General features: G+C 37.5%; 1 protein-coding gene across 1 annotated transcript in view; it reads left to right on the forward strand.

Annotated features, from left to right (window-relative positions):
• The window catches only part of arsia (arylsulfatase family, member Ia), a 28,782-nt gene extending 11,006 nt beyond the window's left edge, over window positions 1-17,776 (forward strand). The window contains exons 3-7 of the mRNA XM_034598231.1: window positions 3,503-3,643; window positions 3,747-4,004; window positions 16,391-16,513; window positions 16,736-16,831; window positions 16,978-17,776. Of these exons, the coding sequence (XP_034454122.1) occupies window positions 3,503-3,643; window positions 3,747-4,004; window positions 16,391-16,513; window positions 16,736-16,831; window positions 16,978-17,153 (794 nt within the window). The 3' untranslated portion in view covers window positions 17,154-17,776. The remainder of the gene's footprint in view (window positions 1-3,502; window positions 3,644-3,746; window positions 4,005-16,390; window positions 16,514-16,735; window positions 16,832-16,977) is intronic.
• Window positions 17,777-19,942: the final 2,166 nt, after the last annotated feature.

Raw genomic sequence — 19,942 nt, forward strand, 5'->3', positions numbered from 1 at the left:
TTTTTTTTGCAGTGGAGATTTTATTGACAATGTCTTTCATCAAATGAAAGTGAATTTCTTTTATTAGCGTTCACGTATGTGGGTTTTATAAAGGTTTGAATTATTTACTTAGCTGGTCTTATTTTGTTCATACATTACATCTCATTTATTTCAGGGGTCTGTTAAGAAATTGATGCAATCTTCAGTCCCAACATTTCAAAAATAAAAGCTCTGCATTTCAGCTCGATATAAAGCATTCCAGTAACAAAATTAATAACAACCTTTTACTTTGCAGAGAATGTACTCAAGAGGAAGTGAATCGATGAATGTTGTTGCCATGACGGAGCTCAGGACCTATGACACCATGGAATATCTGTTTCAGTCTGATGTGTTGAAGTAAAAGTAATCTGATTATCAAAATGCACCAGTGGTGAATTTGACCTGCGTTTGAACTCTGTTGCCTGCCACTGCTGTGCTTTATATACGAGGAGACAGAAGAAGACATGTTGAACTCAATCCACAGACTGAAAGCTCACTGCCACAGCCCACAGCTGGCCGCCTGTTTATCAAATTCTTTACTAATATTGAAGAGGTTATTGTTATCATTGCATCAAATGGTCAAAATCACATTATATTAACTTATATTTGTCATATATTTACTCAGATGTTTGATTTGTGTTTAAGTGGATCATAAAACTTGATTTCTAGACAAAATCTTTTCAAGAGTGTAAATCTTTTTTTGTTATTTACACAACACAATTCTCCATTACAAAAATCCAATACACAAATTATACATTTTAAATTTTTTGTGGAATCTTAATTAATAAAAAAAAGATATTCTAATACCTCGTAGTTTAAACCAATATTTAAAAATCTGATCTATGCCTAAAGATGATGTATTTACTCATCATGCAGTGCAATGACCTCCTGCTGGTGGGCTACAGTGTCACCTTTGCATTTGCTATTTTGTTGAAACATGGACGTTATAAAAATGTTCTTAAATCACTATATATATATAAATATATATATATATATATATATTTAAATATATATAGTGTAAACAGTGTAAGCAGAATATATAAACTTATGACTGAACGTTGGAAAATTGAACTTATAGGATTTAGTTTCAGCGCTTGTACTGAAAATCATATAAATGAATGACTTGAAAGAGACTAAAGTAAAGCACTTTGTTTCTGTCCCACTGGGATCAGTCCATATTGAAGATGACAAATCATGTAGTGTTGTGGCAACATACGCAGGCTGTGTTTGGATTTCACTCACATTTTGTCATAGTAAAGTATAGTTTACTCTACATTCACTTTCATCTGTAACTTTTTGTTTGGTTTTCAGTGGATGCAAGAAATGAGCATGGTGATGAATGTCTTAGCTCCAGAGACAGTTGTTTCAGTACTATGTCATTTTCTGTGTATATAGTGGGGAGTTAATCATTGTAGAACTAAAATGATATCTTTAAACTCTTGCATCTACGATTATATCTGTTCTTATGAACTCTGTACAAATACTTCAGGTGTTGGACTGAATGTTTATTAAACTAAAAATGGATAAAATGGAGCAGGCAGACAATAGTGGAATAAAACAGGAGATGTTTGCGGGCAAAGCTGTATCTATGGTAGGTTTTACAGTTTGTATTAATCTTTAACACTTCACTTCCTCCATATATCTGAGTGCAATGCCATGCAGTCATTTCTTGAAATAGTTTGGTGAAACGCGATCATCACACCTACAGTACTTCTGCTAAAATTCTGGTCTCAGGCAAATGCTCAAAGGTGTTGCCTCAGTTTTCTATCTGCACATTTTTACTGTGCATGAAACTGAACAGAAAGCTTCACAAGTCACACACCATCAGATGATCTCTTCAATCCGACTTGAGGATTAATTCAATAATTAGCACATCTAGTCCCAGTGCTCCCATTGTAAATATGGAACTGAAATGACTGGTTCTGGACGCCACTTTAGTTGTGGATGCCACAAAATATGTATGGACTGGTGATAAACCTGAGACCTGACTATATAAACCTGACTATGTGTGGACTAGTGCATTTATATGTATATAAAGACTTTGGACTTTATAAACAAGGCCGTAGACTTAATATACAAGCTGTGGTGCATGCATACATTTTGTGCATGAAAACCAAACATCAAATGACAAGCAAAATGAAACACCCTTCAATTTCTGTAACGTTTAAAAATACCGACACCTGCTTCCTCTTAAATGTACCAACCCAAAAAAGACTTCTCCTCACTTTCTCATCTCAAAGCTGATCACTACCTGGAAACATTTCAGACTGCTCAGCACCCTGCTGTGTGTGTTTGCTGTTTGGTGAAGAAGAGGAGTTTGTCTCAAAGCTGAAGGCTGAACACTGACCAGACATGGAAGCTGTAGTTGGACTGTTGGTGATGCTACTTGCAGTCTCCCATGGTAAGGTTTTTCACTGAGATATTAGTTTTGGAGTTGAATTTGTCTGAATAATACACGATTCAATGATTTCATGAAGACCCAAGATCAGATTCAAAAACATGAACAAGTTTGGATCAAGGATTTTAGGGATCAGTGTCACGTTTGTGGAGGACCGAAACTGTCAAAAGTAAAAAAAGATAAATAAATAAACAACTCAATAGATACATATATAATAGAATGCCAAAATTAATTCCTGCATAAATAACAAAAATCTTATTACAAAATATGTATGTATTTTTGTATTGATAGATTTCCACATATAATTATTTTTGTATTAATATGTTTTTACATTTATTCATTTATGTATCTATACATTTCCACATTTATTTGTTTTTGTATTTTGGTGTGTAAATTTATAAATTAATAAATACATGTAGAAATTAGTACCCTTTACTCTCACCACACTGCATATATTATTTTATTTATTTATGTATTCATTTATACAGTATATTTCTACATTAATCTATTTGTATTCTGTGATCTACAGTTACAGTAAAACTAAAACATGTTCCTGATTCTTTTTAAAATAAAAGTATAGATCTTTATTTTGCTCATTGAACCGCCCCCCCACCCCCCCCAGGACTCATTTGAGTTTGACAAAAGTATTTTCCAACAACGAATTGCTCCACGATGCTCACCCCTCCCTGAGTAAAATCATTATTTGGCTGTTGCATTTTCTATTCAAAATTTTAAATATTCTAGATAATGTGTTGATCACTGTATATGCATGTCTAATTGCAATCTCCTGTGTAACGAGAACTTAACGAGTATTGTTGTGTGAACTGTTTTCTCTGGTCATTTTCGCTCATTTTGTTAAAAATGAAAAGATGACAATTGTTTACAATCTGTTTTTCAAAAACTCTCCAGGTGTGGAAACCAAATGTGATGTCAGACAGAAGGATGGAGATCAGTGTTACGGAGCTTTGGGAGGAACTGTGGTCCTGCAGCTGATGGATCGGGTGCCAGAAAGATTTACCATTGAAAAAAAGACCATAAAGATATTGATATGGAAAAATAATAAAGTTTTTGACAATAAAAATAAAGACAAATACTCCTTTACTCCTAATGATGGAATGTTTAGGATCAATAACCTGAGTAGATCTGACACAGATGAATATACACTTAAAATACGTAATTCAAATGGAGTTCTTTTAGAGGTGCGGACTCTACAGTTGTCTATTCAAGGTAAACAACTTTTTATTCTGCAGTGTCTGACCTGTTCTGTATTAGAAACTGACGGACGACCATGACTCAGTCAACATGTCAAACATCATCTTTGTTCCTCCAGCTCCTGTGTCATCTGTCCAGCTGGTCTCTGAGTGTCTGTCCCAGGGAGAGATGAGGGTGTCCTGCTCCTCTGAGGGAGGGGACAGACCTCAGTACAGCTGGACTCTGGATGGACGCACACTGACGGAAGACAAACTGCTCTCTGGAAATCACGAGACTGACAGCATCACTCTGAGACAGGACGTCTCGGGAGTTCTGCTCTGCTCAGTCAAAAACCACGTCAGTCATTTACAGAAGTACCAGAGTATATCTACCTGTGGTGAGTGAGAGCATGAGGGACAATGGTCAGATGATGCTGGAGATCATGATCATGCTGAACATCAGTTATAGCTCAGCTGTTTCTCTCCATACAGGCTTCATCTTCATTACCTGCACTGAATCTAATGAGACACGCATATCACAGTGGGTGTTTGCAGCCAATAACACACTGTGCGTTGAGCCGACAACAACCCCTACGGCCCCAGACACGACTGTGGGTAAGAAGACTGCTGTCACAGTGTCACTTAAACCTTCCATTAGTATCACATCCTCCAATCAAACTGTGACCTCCTCCTTCAGAGATGAGCCCTGGTTCATTAGGATGTGAAAACTGCCTCTGCTGCAGTGGATCCAATCGTTTCATCTTGTTGTCTGTCAATGTGAGTGAAAACGTTGTCAACATGCGATCTTTGTGTCTCTCCACTGAAACAGATCCCTCCCTCATATGTGGAGTGCAAACAGCTGTGGCAGCTCTGTTGTTCATTGGGATCGCCGCCTATTTTGCTTGGAGGAAAAAGAAATCCCAGAGAGCTGAGGGCTCTGCCATGCCACAAGAGAGGGAGTATCCAGAGACCTCTGTTTAGATGGTTGAAAAGAGAAGTTCTGCAACTGAACCCAAAACTTCCTCAAACCGTCATTTTGTTTCACCTCTCTTGCTGTAATGGCTCATGTTTCTTTGTGGGTGTGGAAATAACTTCTTATCGTGTCGACATCTGCTCACCACATAAATGTGCAAAGACATTTTTAATGTTTTCAGGGTTTTCAGGTCTGAAAGTCTGTTCATCCTAAATCAGAAAAGGTGTCACTGTGTATAGGGCTTCATATTAGCTGTGCAACTGAGTGTGATGCCATTTGAAAGTGACTGTTTTACATGTCATTTTTACATATTATTGCATTAATTAAAAACATTGCATATCAAGATTCAGCAGTGTGACTTGATTTAGACTTTCTCACTTAAACAGGAAAATTAAGTGTCTTGCGTTTAGTGTTGTTAACACGATTCTTTAACTTCTTCATGTAAATCAACCATTTTACAGAACAATGGATTATCTGAAAAAATGTATCCAAAGATTCACCAAAACTTTAAGTGTTAAACTGAGAAAACATTGATGGACATAAAAAAAAAATGTTTTTTTCATGTGATCATAATTACAATTTCAGTAATGATTAAAACATCGAGGGGAAGGGGTGGTTTAATTTAGTTGCTTGATGTGTATTCACGTCACACATTCAATCATGTATAATTAAAGCTTCTACAAGCAGCAATGGGTTGAGCATTTTGAGGAAGTATAGGAGGAAAAAAGAGGAGGAAGAGGAAAATGAGCTTTTCATGATGCATTTTGCTTGAATAGACATTAACAGAATTATTGTACTTAAACCAGGGTTTGAATTCACAATCTTAGACCCTGAAATCCAGTCATGATCTTGATGAGCAACCTGCCAGGGGACATCACTTCACTCACGATGTAACTTGACACTGTGACTGAAGGCAGTCTGCAGGGCTGCTGACTACTGCTACTGTGAAAAAATTCAGTTATCAAGATAAAATGTGTTCATCTAGACAGTCTAGAGATGTCTCTGATTTATTTTCACAAAGTTTTATTCATGAACACAGCCGCCCGGCCCCTAAATAATCATTCCATCATACAGCTGGTTCTACTTCAAGAGGCTTTTCAGAAAGTGTCTCTCTACTGTGTGTGCAAATACAGCATCACAAATCTGGGGCCAGACCTTGAACCAAACGAAAATTGTCATTTCTGTGGATTACGGAATCATTAGTTCTCAATCACGGGCCCCCCCTCTATCAGCTCAGGTCCCCTGGCATTGGCCTGCATTGTCTATGTTGTTGCTATTCCCCGAGTTGCCAATGGAGGGCGACATCACATTATGACAAAGGGAGGGAGAGAGAGAGAGAGAGAGAGAGACCAGAAGATGACATGATAAATTTAACAATTGAGCTTCAAAGCTTTAACATTACGTGACTTTTTAGATTAAACAGCTCAGTGTGAAGATACATACTTGAGAACCTTCAGTGTGTATTTCCATGGCAACTGTGGAGGAGAAGTTATAAGTTGAGGTGAATTTGTGCATCTGTTCTAAACCTCCCAGTTTGGAATGGTTTGTTCTCTTGTCCTGTGTTAATGCTCTGGAATTATTCTCTGTCCTTAGTGAGTCCTCATCACACAGTTCTGCAATATTCTGTCACTTTTTATTGTTTGTGTGCAGAGCTTTTTATAAACAGTCAATGATGCAGAGTGAAAGTAGAAATCTCTGTGTTCATCCTGACTAGTTTTTTTTGCAGTGGAGATTTTATTGACAATGTCTTTCATCAAACGAACGTGAATTTCTTTTATTAGCGTTCACGTATGTGGGTTTTATAAAGGTTTGAATTATTTACTTAGCTGGTGGTTTTTTTGTTCATACTTTACATCTTGTTTATTTCAGGGGTCTGTTAATAAATTGACGCAATCTTCAGTCCCAACATTTCAAAAATAAAAGCTCTGTATTTCAGCTCGATATAAAGCATTCCAGCAACAAAATAAATAACATGCTTTTACTTTGCAGAGAATGTACTCAAGAGGAAGTGAATCGATGAATGTTGTTGCCATGACGGAGCTCAGGACCTATGACACCTGGGAATATCTGTGTCAGTCTGTTGTGTTGAAATAAAAGTAATCTGATTATCAAAATGCACCAGTAGTGAATTTGACCTGCGTTTGAACTCTGTTGCCTGCCACTGCTGTGCTTTATACGAAGAGATAGAAGAAGACATGTTGAACTCAATCCACAGACTGAAAGCTCACTGCCACAGCCCACAGCTGGCCGCCTGTTTATCAAATTCTTTACTAATATTGAAGAGGTTATCGTTATCATTGCATCAAATGGTCAAAATCACATTATATCAACTTATATTTGTCATATATTTACTCAGATGTTTGATTTGTGTTTAAGTGGATCATAAAACTTGATTTCTAGACAAAATCTTTTCAAGAGTGTAAATCTTTTTTTGTTATTTACACAACACAATTCTCCATTACAAAAATCCAACACACAAATTATACATTTTACATTTTTTGTGGAATCTTAATTAATAAAAAAAAGCTATTCTAATACTTCATAGTATAAACCAATATTTAAAAATCTGATCTATGCCTAAAGATGATGTATTTACTCATCATGCAGTGCAATGACCTCCTGCTGGTGGGCTACAGTGTCACCTTTGCATTTGCTATTTTGTTGAAACATGGACGTTATAAAAATGTTCTTAAATCACTATATATATATATATATATATAGTGTAAACAGTGTAAGCAGAATATATAAACTTATGACTGAACGTTGGAAAATTGAACTTATAGGATTTAGTTTCAGCGCTTGTACTGAAAATCATATAAATGAATGACTTGAAAGAGACTAAAGTAAAGCACTTTGTTTCTGTCCCACTGGGATCAGTCCATATTGAAGATGACAAATCATGTAGTGTTGTGGCAACATACGCAGGCTGTGTTTGGATTTCACTCACATTTTGTCATAGTAAAGTATAGTTTACTCTACATTCACTTTCATCTGTAACTTTTTGTTTGGTTTTCAGTGGATGCAAGAAATGAGCATGGTGATGAATGTCTTAGCTCCAGAGACAGTTGTTTCAGTACTATGTCATTTTCTGTGTATATAGTGGGGAGTTAATCATTGTAGAACTAAAATGATATCTTTAAACTCTTGCATCTACGATTATATCTGTTCTTATGAACTCTGTACAAATACTTCAGGTGTTGGACTGAATGTTTATTAAACTAAAAATGGATAAAATGGAGCAGGCAGACAATAGTGGAATAAAACAGGAGATGTTTGCGGGCAAAGCTGTATCTATGGTAGGTTTTACAGTTTGTATTAATCTTTAACACTTCACTTCCTCCATATATCTGAGTGCAATGCCATGCAGTCATTTCTTGAAATAGTTTGGTGAAACGCGATCATCACACCTACAGTACTTCTGCTAAAATTCTGGTCTCAGGCAAATGCTCAAAGGTGTTGCCTCAGTTTTCTATCTGCACATTTTTACTGTGCATGAAACTGAACAGAAAGCTTCACAAGTCACACACCATCAGATGATCTCTTCAATCCGACTTGAGGATTAATTCAATAATTAGCACATCTAGTCCCAGTGCTCCCATTGTAAATATGGAACTGAAATGACTGGTTCTGGACGCCACTTTAGTTGTGGATGCCACAAAATATGTATGGACTGGTGATAAACCTGAGACCTGACTATATAAACCTGACTATGTGTGGACTAGTGCATTTATATGTATATAAAGACTTTGGACTTTATAAACAAGGCCGTAGACTTAATATACAAGCTGTGGTGCATGCATACATTTTGTGCATGAAAACCAAACATCAAATGACAAGCAAAATGAAACACCCTTCAATTTCTGTAACGTTTAAAAATACCGACACCTGCTTCCTCTTAAATGTACCAACCCAAAAAAGACTTCTCCTCACTTTCTCATCTCAAAGCTGATCACTACCTGGAAACATTTCAGACTGCTCAGCACCCTGCTGTGTGTGTTTGCTGTTTGGTGAAGAAGAGGAGTTTGTCTCAAAGCTGAAGGCTGAACACTGACCAGACATGGAAGCTGTAGTTGGACTGTTGGTGATGCTACTTGCAGTCTCCCATGGTAAGGTTTTTCATTGAGATATTAGTTTTGGAGTTGAATTTGTCTGAATAATACACGATTCAATGATTTCATGAAGACCCAAGATCAGATTCAAAAACATGAACAAGTTTGGATCAAGGATTTTAGGGATCAGTGTCACGTTTGTGGAGGACCGAAACTGCCAAAAGTGAGAAAAGATAAATAAATAAACAACTCAATAGATACATATATAATAGAATGCCAAAATTAATTCCTGCATAAATAACAAAAATCTTATTACAAAATATGTATATATTTTTGTATTGATAGATTTCCACATATAATTATTTTTGTATTAATATGTTTTTACATTTATTCATTTATGTATCTATACATTTCCACATTTATTTGTTTTTGTATTTTAGTGTGTAAATTTATAAATTAATAAATACATGTAGAAACTAGTACCCTTTACTCTCACCACACTGCATATATTATTTTATTTATTTATGTATTCATTTATACAGTATATTTCTACATTAATCTATTTGTGTATTTTTCACTCACTTATGAATTACTCAAGTTAAACATTTCTTTCTTTTTTTACTTTGGCAGGTCTTCGATAGGGGCCCATGGATTTAAAACTGAGAAAGACTTTGTTTACTGTATATTTGTTGGTAATTGTAATCGCAAAGAGGGACTTTTAGTTTTAGATTAGTTTTTTACTCAAATAGATTCTTTAAATAAAATAAAGTCTGATGTCAATGATTGAAGTCCTACGTCCTGTTTGTATTCTGTGATCTACAGTTACAGTAAAACTAAAACATGTTCCTGATTCTTTTTCAAATAAAAGTATAGATCTTTATTTTGCTCATTGAACCGCCCCCCCACCCCCCCCAGGACTCATTTGAGTTTGACAAAAGTATTTTCCAACAACGAATTGCTCCACGATGCTCACCCCTCCCTGAGTAAAATCATTATTTGGCTGTTGCATTTTCTATTCAAAATTTTAAATATTCTAGATTATGTGTTTATCACTGTATATGCATGTCTAATTGCAGTCTCCTGTGTAACGAGAACTTAACGAGTATTGTTGTGTGAACTGCTTTCTCTGGTTATTTTCGGTCATTTTGTTAAAAATGAAAAGATGACAATTGTTTACAATCTGTTTTTCAAAAACTCTCCAGGTTTGGAAACCAAATGTGATGTCAGACAGAAGGATGGAGATCAGTGTTACGGAGCTTTGGGAGGAACTGTGGTCCTGCAGCTGATGAATCGGGCGCCAGAAAGATTTACCATTGACAAAAACACCACAACGATATTGCGCTGGATAAATAATAAAATTGTTCGGAATATAAATGAAGACAAATACTCCTTTACTCCTAGTGATGGAACATTTAGGATCAATAACCTGATAAGATCTGACACAGATGAATATACACTTATAATACGTAATTCAAATGGAGTTCTTTTAGAGGAGCAGACTCTACAGTTGTCTATTCAAGGTAAACAACTTTTTATTCTGCAGTGTCTGCCCTGTTCTGTATTAGAAACTGTGATGGACGACCATGACTCAGTCAACATGTCAAACATCATCTTTGTTCCTCCAGCTCCTGTGTCGTCTGTCCGGCTGGTCTCTGAGTGTCTGTCCCAGGGAGAGATGAGGATGTCCTGCTCCTCTGAGGGAGGGGACAGTCCTCAGTACAGCTGGACTCTGGATGGACACACACTGACAGAAGACAAGCTCCTCTCTGGAAATCACGAGACTGACAACATCACTCTGAGACAGGACGTCTCTGGAGATCTTACCTGCTCAGTCAAAAACCATGTCAGTCATTTACAGAAGCAGAAGAGTATATCTACCTGTGGTGAGTGAGAGCATGAGGGACAATGGTCAGATGATGCTGGAGATCATGATCATGCTGAACATTAGTTATAGCTCATCTGTTTCTCTCCATACAGGCTTCATCTTCATTAACTGCACTGAATCTGATGAGACACGCATAACACAGTGGGTGTTTGCAGCCAATAACAAACTGTGCGTTGATCAGACAACAACCCATATGGACATGACTGTGGGTAAGAAGACTGCTGTCACAGTGTCACTTAAACCTTCCATTAGTATCACATCCTCCAATCAAACTGTGACCTCCTCCTTCAGAGATGAGCCCTGGTTCATTAGTAAGTGAGAACTGCCTCTGCTGCAGTGGATCCAATCGTTTCATCTTGTTGTCTGTCAATGTGAGTGAAAACTTTGTCAACATGCGATCTTTGTGTCTCTCCACTGAAACAGATCCCTCCCTCATATGTGGAGTGCAAACAGCTGTGGCAGCTCTGTTGTTCATTGGGATCGCCGCCTATTTTGCTTGGAGGAAAAAGAAATCCCAGAGAGCTGAGGGCTCTGCCATGCCACAAGAGAGGGAGTATCCAGAGACCTCTGTTTAGATGGTTGAAAAGAGAAGTTCTGCTCCTGAACCCAAAACTTCCTCAAACCGACATTTTGTTTCGCCTCTCTTGCTGTAATGGCTCATGTTTCTTTGTGGGTGTGGAAATAACTTCTTATCGTGTCGACATCTGCTCACCACATAAATGTGCAAAGACATTTTTAATGTTTTCAGGGTTTTCAGGTCTGAAAGTCTGTTCATCCTAAATCAGAAAAGGTGTCACTGTGTATAGGGCTTCATATTAGCTGTGCAACTGAGTGTGATGCCATTTGAAAGTGACTGTTTTACATGTCATTTTTACATATTATTGCATTAATTAAAAACATTGCATATCAAGATTCAGCAGTGTGACTTGATTTAGACTTTCTCACTTAAACAGGAAAATTAAGTGTCTTGCGTTTAGTGTTGTTAACACGATTCTTTAACTTCTTCATGTAAATCAACCATTTTACAGAACAATGGATTATCTGAAAAAATTTATCCAAAGATTCACCAAAACTTTAAGTGTTAAACTGAGAAAACATTGATGGACATAAAAAAAAAATGTGTTTTTCATGTGATCATAATTACAATTTCAGTAATGATTAAAACATCGAGGGGAAGGGGTGGTTTAATTTAGTTGCTTGATGTGTATTCACGTCACACATTCAATCATGTATAATTAAAGCTTCTACAAGCAGCAATGGGTTGAGCATTTTGAGGAAGTATAGGAGGAAAAGAGAGGAGGAAGAGGAAAATGAGCTTTTCATGATGCATTTTGCTTGAATAGACATTAACAGAATTATTGTACTTAAACCAGGGTTTGAATTCACAATCTTAGACCCTGAAATCCAGTCATGATCTTGATGAGCAACCTGCCAGGGGACATCACTTCACTCACGATGTAACTTGACACTGTGACTGAAGGCAGTCTGCAGGGCTGCTGACTACTGCTACTGTGAAAAAATTCAGTTATCAAGATAAAATGTGTTCATCTAGACAGTCTAGAGATGTCTCTGATTTATTTTCACAAAGTTTTATTCATGAACACAGCAGCCCGGCCCCTAAATAATCATTCCATCATACAGCTGGTTCTACTTCAAGAGGCTTTTCAGAAAGTGTCTCTCTACTGTGTGTGCAAATACAGCATCACAAATCTGGGGCCAGACCTTGAACCAAACGAAAATTGTGATTTCTGTGGATTACGGAATCATTAGTTCTCAATCAGGGCCCCCCCCCCTATCAGCTCAGGTCCCCTGGCATTGGCGTGCATTGTCTATGTTGTTGCTATTCCCCCGAGTTGCCAATGGAGGGCGACATCACATTATGACATGACAAAGGGAGGGAGGGTGGGAGAGAGAGAGAGAGAGAGAGAGAGAGAGAGAGAGAGAGAGAGAAAGAGAGAGAGAGAGAGAGAGAGAGAGAGAAAGAGAGAGAGAGAGAGAGAGAGAGAGAGAGAGAGAGAGAGAGAGAGAAAGAGAGAGAGAGAGAGAGAGAGAGAGAGAGAGAGACCAGAAGATGACATGATAAATTTAACAATTGAGCTTCAAAGCTTTAACATTACGTGACTTTTTAGATTAGACAGCTCAGTGTGAAGATACATACTTGAGAACCTTCAGTGTGTATTTCCATGGCAACTGTGGAGGAGAAGTTATAAGTTGAGGTGAACTTGTTCATCTGTTCTAAACCTCCCAGTTTGGAATGGTTTGTTCTCTTGTCCTGTGTTAATGCTCTGGAATTATTCTCTGTCCTTAGTGAGTCCTCATCACACAGTTCTGCAATATTCTGTCACTTTTTATTGTTTGTGTGCAGAGCTTTTTATAAACAGTCGATGATGCAGAGTGAAAGTAGAAATCTCTGTGTTCATCCTGATTAGTTTTTTTTGCAGTGGAGATTTTATTGACAATGTCTTTCATCAAACGAACGTGAATTTCTTTTATTAGCGTTCACGTATGTGGGTTTTATAAAGGTTTGAATTATTTACTTAGCTGGTGGTTTTTTTGTTCATACTTTACATGTCGTTTATTTCAGGGGTCTGTTAATAAATTGACGCAATCTTCAGTCCCAACATTTCAAAAATAAAAGCTCTGTATTTCTGCTCGATATAAAGCATTCCAGCAACAAAATGAATAACAACCTTTTACTTTGCAGGGAATGTATTCAAGAGGAAGTGAATCGATGAATGTTGTTGCCATGACGGAGCTCAGGACCTATGACACCTGGGAATATCTGTGTCAGTCTGTTGTGTTGAAATAAAAGTAATCTGATTATCAAAATGCACCAGTGGTGAATTTGACCTGCGTTTGAACTCTGTTGCCTGCCACTGCTGTGCTTTATACGAGGAGACAGAAGAAGACATGTTGAACTCAATCCACAGACTGAAAGCTCACTGCCACAGCCCACAGCTGGCCGCCTGTTTATCAAATTCTTTACTAATATTGAACGGTTTGCCTGTAAAAATCCCCCCGGAAATTGACACTGCACTTCTTTTGGCTGTTGACATTACACATGGCAAGTGTTAAACCGATAACATGGTTATCGGTTTAACACTTGAAACTGATAATGCAAGAAATGCCGTCCACATACAGACAGGAATTAGGTTGATAGGTCTACTTCCTCTGGCTTTCAGCGAATGACGGATAACGATCATAAATATCATAAAAACAAACATCTCTTTGGCTCGGCAGCCTGCACAGGTCAAGCACTGAAAATAATACATTTCAGATGTGGCCACCAACTCTCAAAATTATTGACAATCGATTGATTAGCTTGTGTTAAACTGCTGTAACCAATTTTAAGTACAAAGAGCCTCGCTGCAGAACACCGGTCCTCCCCAAATCTCACTTTGATGGCAGAATATAGTTATTTTTTTTACCACTTAGTTGGTCACTTTCATTGAGGTGTAATTTCTTATCAACAAATACTTCTGACAATTGACAAAACTATAATCATCTGACAAAAGGTTTTGTTTTGGCAAAGAAATACACAACATGAACATTTTAGTTGGTCTAACTGTGGAAAAAATGGCAACTTTAGCAATAGTAAAGTAAAAACCTAACAAAATAAAAGCATCAACTCACCTGTTAACAAAGTATGAAGTTGTATAAAGCTTTTTTTATCGATGTACCAAGAGGTTATTGTTATCATTGCATCAAATTGTCAAAATCACATTATATCAACTGATATTCATCATATATTTACTCAGATGTTTGATTTGTGTTTAAGTTCATCATAAAACTTGATTTCCAGACAAAATCTTTTCAAGAATGTAAACTTTTTTTTTGTTATTTACACAACACAATTCTCCATTACAAAAATCCAATTCACAAATGATACATTTTACATTTTTTGTGGAATTTAAATTAATAAAAAAAAACTATACTAATACTTCATAGTTTAAACCAGTATTTCAAAATCTGATCTATGCCTAAAGATGATGTATTTACTCATCATGCAGTGCAATGACCTCCTGCTGGTGGGCTACACTGTCACCTTTGCATTTGTTATTTGGTTGAAACATGGACGTTTTAGAAATGTTCTTAAATCCTCTTTCAGTATAATGAAGGAACGTTTCTGTCTTTTCCACTCAGTCCATCACACACAGACACACACACACGCGCACACACACACTCTTTCACACAGACACACACGCACACGTCAAGGCACTCTTTTTATAGGCTAAAGGGGAAGTGAAATTAATTCGACTTCCTGTTCTCCTCTCTGCCTACAAAAACAGATAGAAAAACTCTGCTGTGCTTGATCACAGTTTTCACAGGTTCTCCTCTGAGGTCGGCCTCTAACAGGAGATATCGTTGGCAGGACACACATGTTTGCGTGTGGCTGAAGAAGAGAGGTTTGTGTGAAAGCTGCAGAGGCCGAGCGGTGATGAGACATGGAGGCTGAGTTTGGACTGTTGCTGATGCTGCTCGGAGTCTCTCACGGTGAGCCGTTCCGACCTGTTCTTTCATGTGACACTTTTTGATGTTGGATTTTAATATACTCACAACATATTTTGCAGAAGTGGGGTCACGCATGGCAATTTGTTAATATCATTTTTGTATCGTTTTATTTATCGTCATTTCCAGTTCAGATATTCAATAAACCTTGTGCAACCTTAATAAAACACCCGTTATGCCTCTAGAAAAAAATACAAACAACCCAAATATAAACATCATCATTATTTGCACAATTTCCTATAATTTGAAAAAAATCCATATGTCTTGTGCACGTAATTCAATTTTTCACTGTACGTGTTTGAGCATGGTGCAGTTAAATCCCCACCAAGTCATGACAGTGTGACAGTGAGCCAACAGTCACAATGAACCAGTAAAATGAAAGTCAGCTATTATTCATCTAATTATTAACTGTGATTTTCCTACTGTAACATGTCAGAATATCATCAGCTGTGCAAATAATAATACACAATGTGGTCTGAGGGAAACCCAGTAACAGCAATGGCAATGTCAATGTCAATGTCATTGTTAGTCTGGCAAATCAACTGCTCAAAACTTCTCTTTTAAAACCTTTTTTTTTTTCAAAAACTCTCCAGGTGTGGAAACCAAATGTGATGTCAGACAGAAGGATGGAGCTCAGTGTTACGGACCTTTGGGAGGAGCTGTGGTCCTGCAGCTGATGGATCGTGTACCAGAAAGATTTACCATTGACAAAAACACCACAAAGATATTGACATGGAAAAAAAATGAAATTAGTCAGAATATAAAAAAAGACAAATACTCCTTTTCTCCTAGTGATGGAACGTTTAGGATCGATAACCTGAGTAGATCTGACACAGATGAATATACACTTAAAATACGTAATTCAAATGGAGTTCTTTTAGAGGAGCAGACTCTACAGTTGTCTATTCAAGGTAAACAACTTTTTATTCTGCAGTGTCTGCCCTGTTCTGTATTAGAAACTGTGACGGACGACCATGACTCAGTCAACATGTCAAACATCATCTTTCTTCCTCCAGCTCCTGTGTCGTCTGTCCGGCTGGTCTCTGAGTGTCTGTCCCAGGGAGAGATGAGGGTGTCCTGCTCCTCTAAGGGAGGGGAAAGTCCTCAGTACAGCTGGACTCTGGATGGACACACACTGACAGAAGACAAACTCCTCTCTGGAAATCACGAGACTGACAACATCACTCTGAGACAGGACGTCGAGGGAGTTCTGCTCTGCTCAGTCAAAAACCACGTCAGTCATTTACAGAAGCAGAAGAGTATATCTACCTGTGGTGAGTGAGAGCATGAGGGACAATGGTCAGATGATGCTGGAGATCATGATCATGCTGAACATCAGTTATAGCTCATCTGTTTCTCTCCATACAGGCTTCATCTTCATTAACTGCACTGATTCTAATGGGACACGCATAACACAGTGGGTGTTTGCAGCCAATAACAAACTGTGCGATGAGTTGACAACAACCCCTACGGCCGCAGACACGACTGTGGGTAAGAAGACTGCTGTCACAGTGTCACTTAAACCTTCCATTACTATCACATCCTCCAATCAAACTGTGACCTCCTTCTTCAGAGATGTGCCCTGGTTCATTAGTAAGTGAAAACTGCCTCTGCTGCAGTGGATCCAATCGTTTTCATCCTTTTCTCTCTGGTTGTCTGCATAAAAACACCTGTTGTGTCTTCTATTTGAACTCATATCTGTGTGTCTGCCAGTAATGGCTGGTTTGCTCGCAGCACTGGTTGTCCTCTTAGTGGTCGGGGGAGCCGTCATCTATGCTTTGAAGAAAAAGAAAGCCAACCAACTTGAAGGTACAAAAGAAAGCATGGCTTTATTCAGACTCCTTGCATTTATGCTGCTTATCAAAAGAATAGAACAATTTCTTCAATAGCACTGTTATCCCTCATGCCACATTACATCTGATATGTTTGTGCAACGTCTTCCTTCCGCTCTGTAGAGGGAGGAGATGAGCAGGAATTAACCTACGCAGATGTCAGGATCAAGCAGCGAGGGCGGGTGCAGCAGAGGGCGAACCCGGAAGAGGTGGAGTACGGCCAAATCAAGTTTTCAGAGCGGCCTCGGCGGACTGTTGAACCAACAGATGATGACTGCGTGTACGCCAAGGTCCGTTAAGACAGTGCTTTTGCCAAGACGGCTATGATAGAGGAAGAAACTACTTGTCAGGACGCCAGGAGGACTTTCCCCTTCATTTAATGTGATCTCCCAGTAGAAAAACACAGCCCGTAAAAGCTGATACATGTTGTAATTTTCTTTACTTTTACGTTACGTCTGGGTTGCGACTGGCAGATCATCTAGTGTTATAACAGGAAACCTCTCAGCTTAACATTTCCATGCAGGCCCCTGGAAGTTACATGGTCAAATCAATTATGTCATTTGAGTCACACTGTGACTATTAAAAAAAGTTTTTTATTTAATATTTTCTTAAATGTTTTCAAGTACCCTCTCGTTTTCATTCCCTCTTATTTATAAGCATTTTATATCATTGTTAGAACTGTTTTAAGTTGCAACAACGCTGATGCAAATTTAAATGAATAAAAATGTAAAAATCTTTATAAATAAAAATACTAAGATATTAAATATATAACATTTTTAGATTTAGTTTTTTGGCTTTACAGTGTGTGGCAGACATATAATCGCAGAAGAAATGTCATTACGTTCATGTTGGTAAATCATCTGTGTATATAAACTGGCAACTGTAACCTTTAACCTCTGAATAAAAAAAAATTGCAGTTACTTAAATAAAAATGTGTCAAACACTTAGTTGAGGAGAGTGTATGTGACTGTGTGTGTTTGTGTGTGTGTGTGTGTGTGTGTGTGTGTGTGTGTGTGTGTGTGTGTGTGTTTGTTTGTGTGTGTGTGTGTGTGTGTGTGTGTGTGGGAGTTTAGGTCAAACTCCATTGCAGCGTCTTCAGTCGTGCTTCAATCCTTCGGAGTCAGGTCTCTCTGGAATTTTGTTTAGGCAACAATTTCCGTGATGTCAGAGCTTCTGCTTTTCCGTAGACGAGCAGTCGTCTTACACAATGGTTGAGCTGGGTATGACATCTAGGAAGACTTTAATAGGGTGTGCAAACACTTTGTTACAGTTAATGGTGACATTTCCCTTATAATACATCTGAGGGAGTTGAGTGTAGTTCCAATAGTGCTCCTTTTCAAAAGTCAGGGACTGGCTTCAAGTTGAAGTTGAAGTTAGTATTTTGGTCGCTTTAGACTCAAATAAAATCTGCAATCTTTTAAAAATCAATGCAATCAGTTTAATCATAGCTGTACCTACAACTTCAATATATGCAATGGACTCTGACATTTTAAAAACAAATTTCTTATGACTTAAAACAGTGGGTTTGCAGCAGGAGATACATATTTTAAAAGCAAGTGTTCATGTCACAATGTTGACTGGGTGAAACCTTTGATTCATTTATTTAATTGTTATAGTCTAAACTTCTCTGCGGTCCATGTTGCGACACAAAAAAAAAGGAATGATGACAAAAACTGCAAAAACTGTTTAAACAAATTTTTAGCCACTTCTACAGTTTAAAAGGGAAGTGATTATAGACCATAGCTCAAAGAGCGTCTGCTGAGACACAAAAATAATTCAGTGTGGTTTTATGGTAAAAGCTTATTTACCACACTGATTATTAAGGTGGTACAACTTAAAAACTTAAGTTCATCTGCTGCCTTAAAAACACGAGTAAACTCAATCTCAAGATTAATTAATTAATTACTTAAAGATTTTGTGTCATCTAACAAAGTTAAGTTATACAAGTTGTTTTATTAATGATCTCTTATTCTTTGAACTTGTTACTCTGAGCTAAAACAACCAATGTTACATTTTCCATTCATGACAAAATGTACTTTCTCTTATCAAAGAACCATACAATTCCACACCTTTTCAAGTTAAGACAACTTACTATATTCATACCACACTGCTTCTTCAGGTTATGCTAACTCGTGTTTTTAAGGCGGATATTTAACTTAAGTTTTCAAATTGTGTTGACTAATTTGTTGTTAATAATGGCAGATTTATCAGTTTCCTTAAACATCACTTATACTTGTTACAGAATGACTTTCATTTCACGTTATACTAAATTAGTTTGGTGCATTTTAACTCTGTCACTGTAGAGGCTTCTAGCAACTTCTGCTTTAAGTTAGATATGTGCTATAAAAAAAACAGGGATATTTAATTAGACATAATTTGGGCGGTAACTCTCTTTTTCTTCGTGAAGGTAAACACGCCTGTTGCTTTTAGTTCTTTGCTGTGGATTTAATTGAAGACAGAGGTTAAGAGTTTGGTTTGGTTTGATAGCGCGGAGTTAAAGGTCGACAACCGTTTCGCTGATTCATAGTGCCATAAAGTTGGTGTTTATGGTCCGTGATAGTTGTAGCGTCCTCAAACAACCACCTGTGATCCCTTTGAGTTGAGCCCTCTTGTTGAAACACAGTTGAACTTCTGACTGACTGAGCAAATAATTGACAACACAGAAGAAGTGTCATAAACCTGCTGCAACAACCCACTATCGTTTTTGCCATGTGATCAGTCAGGCCACTCTTAACCTTTCAATATGTGCCTGACACAGGAGAGATCAGCCTGTTAAACCTGAACTCTTGATAGGTTTGGTTGAATCACAATCAAACATTTATGTATTTTCCTCGTAAAATCCAGATGGTTATCTCAGTGTCGTGACACTTTCATGTGATCGTACCTCGGCATGTGAAAACCAACTGTAAAGACTTTTGAGTGGTGCCAACTCTTTACTCTTGGATTAAATGTGTCTTTGAGGTAATTTAGTATTTTGCATTAAAGGAATTTGACCAAAATGTTTTTATTTTGGGGGATTCAGTACTTCTTGTTTTGTGCTCAGCATTTTTAAAGTTGTTTACTCTGAGAAAGAAAGAAATACAGTCCT

This window comes from Hippoglossus hippoglossus, chromosome 10 (assembly GCF_009819705.1).
Source record: "Hippoglossus hippoglossus isolate fHipHip1 chromosome 10, fHipHip1.pri, whole genome shotgun sequence".
In the NCBI taxonomy this organism is placed as follows: domain Eukaryota; kingdom Metazoa; phylum Chordata; class Actinopteri; order Pleuronectiformes; family Pleuronectidae; genus Hippoglossus; species Hippoglossus hippoglossus.